Consider the following 8,193-nt stretch of genomic DNA (forward strand, 5'->3'; position numbering starts at 1 on the left):
TGTGTGTGTGTGTGTGTGTGTGTGTGTGTGTGACACAGCAATACACTTCCGTACAGTGGAACTTCAATTTACCAATTTTTTGTCGAGATTAAAGCTGTCGCTTGGCCAATGATTGAGTAAGGAATACAATTTTGAGATACAAGTGCTAAATGGTGTTTACTTTGTGGTGTAAAGAAATTCATACTTGTTTTCACAGTAATGCAACAGAATAGTCAAAATCCGTGACATATGTGAGATAATATTGCAGCTTCCTGAGTCACTTAGTTGTGTAACTCTTCTACATGTAATATGTATGTCGGCTTTACACATCCCCTAGTGGCCAGAGCGCTAACACTAGATGGAGCACAATGGCAATGAGCATTAAAGTGGGAAATCGTAAAAAAAAAAAACAAAGAAAATGACACCATGAAGCACCAATAAAAGTGTAATTTAACAGTGTATCTTTCTACAAAGAACAATGCTGTGGAGTGCTATTATTTCACAGAAAAAAAATGCATGACAAAATATTTTGGTTGGTGTTTTTCATGGAGCTGGGACATATTATAAGTATTTACATTCGTTTGAGTTGCGAAGAATGAGTTGAAATGTAAGGAATGAATCAAACTGATTAAACAAAAATTGCGATCCATGTACAAAACATAATTAAGATCCCCAAAAATCTGTTTTGCCGGGATAATAACACAAAAATGCTCAGCCTTTTTATAACCTATGTATACATTTCAACCCAATGTATGTTGCAAAAAATAATGATGCAGATATAATTATGAAAAAATCTTTCAGAATGACCAGATGAGCTTTGAGACCGCAACAGTAAAATATTGTTGTATTAATGTTTTGGTTCTCCCAATCAAAACCGAACATTTTGTTAAAGGCCAACTTTCGATTATCTTTTTGTTCGGATTTCATTACATTGTACAGTTTTATCTATCCTTGTGACTGGCATATACCGTACAGTATTAATCTACATTTCCACGGAAAATGAAAATGATGTGTCACATGGGCAATTAATACCTTCACAAGTGAAGACATAACTGCGTTTTGCTCTTCAGCTTGCATGTGGAATTTCATGCAACGAGGGAATAGACACGTGTTGTTCAGAGTTGAAGATCTGAAGCTCTTCAGGCAGTCTCCCCCAGTGCAGCTTTGATCACATTTCTTCTGAATTTTTCATTGAGGCTGTTGGTGGTCAACAGGAGAATGTGCTCCTCAAAAGAAAGTCTGTATATATGTAAAAAAAAAAAATTCTCTCCCCCCGCTGCAGCACCAGCGAGACACACGCCTCTCTTGCAAGCTGGAAGCTTTTATGGCAAAACATAAAACCGGAATGAATGAATGAGCTGTCTAAAGTGGCCTGAAAGTGAAAAGAACAAACTGCTGTTATACATCAGCGATGAGTAATTATAAAAAATTTCTCATATTTTTATAGTACTTGCATCCATTGCTGATCCCCCAACATTTTTGTGTTTCCGTTACAATAATGAGATTGTTCCCATTTATATATTTATTTATTTATTATTTTGCTGGGGTTTTTTGTATTTAATTTTTAAACCAAGTGAGAAATAATAGTTATTTTTTGAACCCTCATATTTTGCACATTTTAGCAACCATTCAGGCATTCAGGCTATAATATAGTTGCAATTCCGTTTTGTTTTGTTTTTTGTTTAATAATGTCAGCATGAGTCCATAGGAGGTCACTGTTGAGCTTTAATATGGCGCTCAAGCTTGTTTTGGCATTTCTTTGTGTAGCCCTGCATCATTTCTTTCACGTCCAGTTTTGTTCCGTTCGGGATCATCCTCAGAATATCAACGCAAAAAAGAAAAAAGAAAAATACCCACGTTGACACACTCCAGCCCAGAAACGCACACAATGTGATTTTGTCTGTATTTGCTACACATTTTATATTGCAAAAGATTCCAAATAAAGCACATCATGAACGCATCATATAATGAAGTACATCAGAACTCCAAGTTAACACATATAAAAGCATTGCTTCAGTGTTGTGAAGGCGAAAGACAGGAATAATAATTGCATCCATGCTTTTCAATCAAATGCACTTGAATTTATGGACTTAAATTAAATAAAGCATTTCACCAAACCACATTTTCAACATACATATGTGCCAAAGACAAACATTCAAACACACAATACAACCACGCAGAGTATCTATTATATTGACATAAGGTTTGGATATTAAAAGAAGGCATTCAAGTATCAGGAAAACATTTTCTCCAGAATTGTGACCAGTCATGTGTGCAGTCACAAAAAAAAGAAAATTATGTATGGTTTTGATGAACACTCTAAGTACAGATTTAACAATGTAAAAAATTTATGTACCATGAATTGGACACTGTCATATGGACGTGTTAAAAATATTTCTTGCTGTCAACATTTTGAAATCTCACAGCATGTACTGTGTGTGTATATATATATATATATATATATATATATATATATATATATAGAGAGAGAGAGAGAGAGAGAGAGAGAGTTTTAAAAAAGCCACACTTATTACATTTTAGAATTATTTTATCACAATTATTATTTTTTTAATTTATTTATTTGGGCGAGCTACAATGGTGGCTTGCAATTTCCTTCGACAAGACTCATTACAGTGAAGAAAATAAGTATTTGCTATATAATATAATATATATAATATAATATAATATAATATAATATAATATAATATAATATAATAATAAGTATAAATATACAGCTCCAAATAAGCATTTGAACATCTGAGAAAACCAATGTTAATATTTGGTACAATAGCCTTTGTTTGCAATTACAGAGGTCAAACGTTTCCTATAGTTGTTCACCAGGTTTGCACACAGTGCAGGAGTGATTTTGGCCCACTCCTCCACACAGATCTTCTCTAGATCAGACAGGTTTCTGAGCTATCGCCGAGAAACACGGAGTTTCAGCTCCCTCCAAAGATTTTCGATTGGGCTTAGGTCTGAAGATTGGCTAGGCCACGTCATAACCTTGATATGCTTCTTACGGAGCCACACCTTGGTTTTCCTGGCTGTGTGCTTTGGGTCATTGTCATGTTGAAAGACCCAGCCACGACCAATCTTCAATGCTCTGACTGATAGAAAGAGGGTCTTCCCCAAAATGTCACGATACATAGCCACGGTCATCCTCTCCTTAATACAGTGGAGTCGTCCCGTCCCATGTGCAGAAAAACACCCCCAAAGCATGACGCTACCACCTCCATGCTTCACAGTAGGGATGGTGTTCTTGGGATGGAACTCATCATTCATGTTCCTCCAAACACAGTTAGTGGAATTATGACCAAAAAGTTCAATTTTGGTCTCCTCAGACCACAAAACCTTGTCCCATGACTCCTCCGTATCACCCAAATGGTCATTGGCAAACTTAAGACGGGCCTTGACAAGTGCTCGTTTAAGCAGGGGAATCTTCCGTGCCATGCATGATTTCAAACCGTGACGTCTTAGTGTATTACCAACGGTCACCTTGGAAACGGTGGTCCCAGCTCTTTTCAGGTCATTGACCAAGTCCTGTCTTGTAGTCCTGGGCTGATTCCTCACCTTTCTAAGGATCATTGAGACCCCACGAGGTGATATCTTGCATGGGGCTCCACTCCGAATGACCATCATGTTGAGCTTCTTTCATTTTCTAATGATTGCTCCAACAGTGGACTTTTTTTCACCAAGCTGCTTGTCAATTTCTCTGTAGCCCTTTCCAGCCGTGTGGAGTTGTACAATTTTGTCTCTGGTGTCTTCGGACAACTCCTTGGTCTTGGCCATGTTACAACTTTGAGTCTTACCGATTGTACGGGGTGGACAGGTGTCTTTATGCAGATAACGACCTCACACAGGTGCATCTGTTTGAGGATAATGGAGGGGGACTTTTAAAGGCGGACTAACAGGTCTTTGAGGGTCAGAATTCTAGCTGATAGACAGGTGCTCAAATACTTATTTGCAGCTCTATCACACAAATAAATCGTTTGAAAAAAACATAAATTGTGATTTCTGGATTTTTCTTTTTTAGATTGTCTCTCTCACAGTGGACATGCACCCACGATGAAAATGTCAGACCCCTCGATGATTTCTAAGTGGGAGAACTTGCAAAATAGCGGGTGTTCAAATACTTATTTTCTTCACTGTAACTCCTGTAGCTAAATGCAAAGAAAACAAAAAGCATTTCTCCGTGCAAGTCATTAGCACCGTTTGAGTGTCTTTGTTGTGCCTTTGAGGACAATGTGAGGTAATCCAAGTGCCCATTCATCACAGGGCCAGTACTGCAGTCCAGGTAGTGAGTAGGGGATCTCATTGTTGGCGTCCAGGTAAGCGATCAGTGTCGTTGCATAGGCCACAGCTATCACGATCAAAATGTGCCTGAGGGGCAGGCCGAGTGGATCAAAGCTCAGGGTCTTCGATACATGACGTGCAACACAATACAAACTTACCAGATACTGTGCAAGTAGCAGAAGTTTAGCCTCTGCCAAAATCCACAGCCAAAGCGATCGCTGATCCAACAAGAGATAGCCAGCATCCACAAAGCCACCGACAATTTGGCCAGTCTCAAAACTTTCTGGTCAGTACAGCTTAATAAATGGGATCAAAGAAAATGATGCCATTCTTAATTAACATGGGAAGGCTTGGAAATAAAACAACAAATAGCTTTTAATGCTAACATTTACTTCATAGGATATCACAGTAATCCTGAAATCCAATGCAAATATGCCTCCTGAGTGCTTTAAAAAAATCAAATTGGACAGAGATAGTTATGATTTTCTGGCCATCTTGATTCTACAGTTTTCTGAAGAAAATATTTTAGAAAAAATTCACACGAGCATGAATGATTTGTGCCCTTGCAACATTGAAAAAAATATGAAAGTATGGTCCACGTTCAACCCAAACTAGGAGCTTAACTTCATTGATAATGTCAAAGCACCCACTATCTGCAACTTACATTAACATTTGCTTTTCTTTTGTTCATCCATTCATCAATTTTCTTAGCCTATTATCCTCACAAGGGTTGTGGGAGTGCTGGAGTCTATCCCAGCTATCAAGGGGCAGGAGGCAGAGTGCACCCTGAACCGGTTCCCAGCCAATCGCAGGGCAAATGGAGACAGATGACAGTCGCACTCACAATCACGCCTCAGGGCAATTTAGAATGTCCAATTAATGTTGCATGTTTTTGGGATGTGGGAGGAAACCGGGGTGCCCACCCGGAGAAAACCCACGCAGACACGGGGAGAACATGCAAACGCCACACAGGGAGGGCTGGGATTGAACCCGCGACCTCAGAACTGTGAGGCCAATGCTCAACCAGATGCCCCACCGTGCTGCTTCTTTTGCTCATGTCTAATCGTTTATTTTTAAATGTTACAAAGACGCAGCAATAAAAAAAAATCTTTTTGAAGTAATCAGGGAGCTGGACGTCTCACAATGTGTTATACTGTTTTGCACTTCCAGGCCACCGTACAAATGGCGCGGCTTGCTTGGAACCCCAAACTGTAGTACTTTGTAATTCATGGTTTTAATGAGTGAAATGTGGTCATTGCGAGAAAAAAAATTGTGTCAAAAAGGAGCCTGACAACCACTCGCATTCGCACTCACTTAATGAATTTAGAGTCATAACATTCTGTGATTGATGAAGTGAATATTCAGTTTGGGTGGCACAGCTAGTAAAGCGTTGGCCTCGCAGTTCTGAGGTCCTGGTTTCAATCCCGGCCCCGGCAGTGTGGAGTTTGCATGTTCTCCCCCGTGCCTGCGTGGGTTTCCTCCGGCCACTCCGGTTTCCTCCCACATTCCAAAAACATGCAACATTCATTGGACACTCTAAATTGCCCCTAGGTGTGATTGTGAATGTGGCTGTTTGTCGCCATGTGCCCTGCGATTGGCTGGCAACCAATTCAGGGTCTACCCCCCACTCCTTCCCGTTGACAGCTTGGTTCGGCTCCAGCACTCCCCGTGAGCCTCGTGAGGATAAGCGGAAAAGAAAATGGATGGATGGATGTTCAGTTTGCAATTAGTCTCGTACCATCTCATCTCGATAGCCAGAATGTAGAGCATGTGCAGGCCGAAGCAGTTCAGAACATAGGCGTTGACTGTAGGTTGGACGAAGGAGGACACGGAAGTAACCACAGTAACCGCCAGGATGAGCCTTGAGAAGGTGGACCTGCCCGCGACACGCAGAAAAGTCATCGAGAAAAAAAAAAAGCAAACCCGTGGGATGCTTTCTTTCTTTAAATATTCAGCTCTCTTTCAAGCCATTTCGGTGGTTAATTATTAATAGTGTTTAGGGTAGAGCTCCATTCTAGTAAGCCCATTTGTCAGTTTAAAGTTAAGACGGTAAGGCTGCATTGTGCGTTGTTGACAGTGACTCCCGTCGGAGCTGTCAGACAGGCTCCTCAGCCGGCGCAGGTTAGGTTTCACAGTGGCGTGTGTTCAATAAACCAATAGCTTGCGCTTTTATTGGAAGGCGTCAGGGCGAGCAGGCTTAGTTGTGACGACACAGGTTGGAATAGCTGTTGGGTAGTTGTTGCTTTACCTGTCTTTTATAAAAGAAGGGAACAGCCTGCGTGGGAACCAGACGGCGTATCCCACTGCCAATACCCACAAGATTGAGAGCTCGTCCAGCATCTGGCCAGCAAAACTGAGAGTCATGTGGAAGTAGGCCGAGAACAAACCTATGAGGAGGATTTTTGACATGAAAACTCGAATTAAGGAACCTCACAGGAGATGTAAATAATAATGATTGTACCAAGATATCAGCAAGAATGCTGTCCATGGAGTGGAAATTATTTTTGCTTAGTCTTTAAAATAGAGTGCACCAGCAGAGGAAGATGTCACTCTTATAGACCCACATCCATCCATCCATTTTCTGAGCTACTTATCCTGACAAGGGTCATGGGAGTGCTGGAGCCAATCCCAGCTGTCAACGGGCAGGAGGCAGGGCACACCCTGAACTGGTTGCCAGGCAATCGCACGGCACACGGAGACAGACAACAGTCGCACTCACAATCACACCTAGTGGGAAACTTTTCCAATTCCAACACGTTAAACAACAACTCAAAGCAGTTGCTCCCCCATTTTTGACGTCCTGCAACATTATAAGCTTCACGTCACTTTTAAATTCTATATTGTTTCATTTCACTTCATCATTTTCGATCATTGTCTGGGGCATTTTCTTTCTTTTTTTTTTTCCAAGTAGATCAGGTAATAGTAGACTTGATGAAGAATAGGGCCTACCTACGAATAACATCATAACCCAGACCAGATGGATTGCCAAGTTCCTCTCTTTGGCGTAAGGGTGAAGGAGGTAGAGCATGATGGGAGATATAATGAAGAAAATAAAGCTGCTCATCTGCAAGAAAAAAACAAACGTACAAACAAGCCATTCACCTTTAAATACAAGTGAGCCAGTCGGGATTTCCTTTCCCTGTGTCACAATGTCAATATTGGGTGATTGAGAATGAGCTTGATAAGGAATCTCACAGTGTTAAAGAACTCCACCACATGCTCAGAGTGTTTGTAGTTGCCTTCACACCAGTCGACCTGTGAACTCTCGTAGGAGAAGAATCCTGCCATCCTTTCACTCGAGTAGACACCTGACAGACAGAGATAAATTCCGAGTAAACAAAAACCCGAGCAATAAAAAAAAAAAAACAATATGGAAGAGGACTCGGGGTGTCATTGTATCAGTGGTTTATGGAAATTGATTCTCTTTATGTGCCCCTGTATTCAAATACGCCATTGCTCACTTTCAAATAGCCATTTGTGTATTTAAATGCACTACAGTGAAGGGGGGGCTAATATCACAGCCTGAGATCCTGCTTTGGAGAAAAAACAAGGAAAGAAATTTGAAAATATAGCAATACATGAGCTATTTATGTACATTTGGGTTTCAGATATTTTTTTCAGTAAACGTTGTCAAAGCATTTTCAATCTCACTATCATTGGAAAGTAAAAGAGATGTCAGATTAGATTAGCTCAAAATAGGTAAATGTTTATCTATCAATTGTATGCTGTATATCTATGTGGTGCGTCTATCTACCAAAGTCATCTAGATACTGCAGATGGACAGGGTTGTGATTTTCCACCTCAGTTTACAGTGACAGCACTCATTTGAATAAAATACTCTTGTCATAAAATAACAGAACGATGTCAGCAAACAGTGCTCGAAATGAACCTGTCCTACCTCCCATGGCCGACTTCTCGCAT

General features: G+C 40.6%; 1 protein-coding gene across 1 annotated transcript; it reads right to left on the reverse strand.

Annotated features, from left to right (window-relative positions):
* Positions 1-4,181: 4,181 nt before the first annotated feature.
* acer1 (alkaline ceramidase 1) lies at positions 4,182-7,581 on the reverse strand. The gene is made up of 6 exons (XM_061826128.1): positions 7,468-7,581; positions 7,222-7,336; positions 6,521-6,659; positions 6,011-6,148; positions 4,431-4,568; positions 4,182-4,359 (listed from the first exon to the last, which is right to left on the reverse strand). Exons 1-6 carry the CDS (start codon positions 7,558-7,560, stop codon positions 4,182-4,184), a joined length of 801 nt encoding a protein of 266 aa, XP_061682112.1. The 5' UTR covers positions 7,561-7,581.
* Positions 7,582-8,193: the final 612 nt, after the last annotated feature.

The sequence above is a fragment of the Syngnathoides biaculeatus genome, chromosome 7, assembly GCF_019802595.1.
Source record: "Syngnathoides biaculeatus isolate LvHL_M chromosome 7, ASM1980259v1, whole genome shotgun sequence".
NCBI lineage: Eukaryota > Metazoa > Chordata > Actinopteri > Syngnathiformes > Syngnathidae > Syngnathoides > Syngnathoides biaculeatus.

Bases quoted from the DNA above. Each gene is read 5' to 3' on its own strand.
- acer1 (XM_061826128.1), bottom strand. From the start codon at position 7,560: ATGGCAGGATTCTTCTCCTACGAGAGTTCACAGGTCGACTGGTGTGAA. The intron at 7,337-7,467 runs GTGAGATTCCTT...TTTTTCTTGCAG, and splicing joins TGGTGGAGTTCTTTAACACT to ATGAGCAGCTTTATTTTCTT. The intron at 6,149-6,520 runs GTAAAGCAACAA...TGTCGCGGGCAG, and splicing joins CCTTCTTTTATAAAAGACAG to GTCCACCTTCTCAAGGCTCA.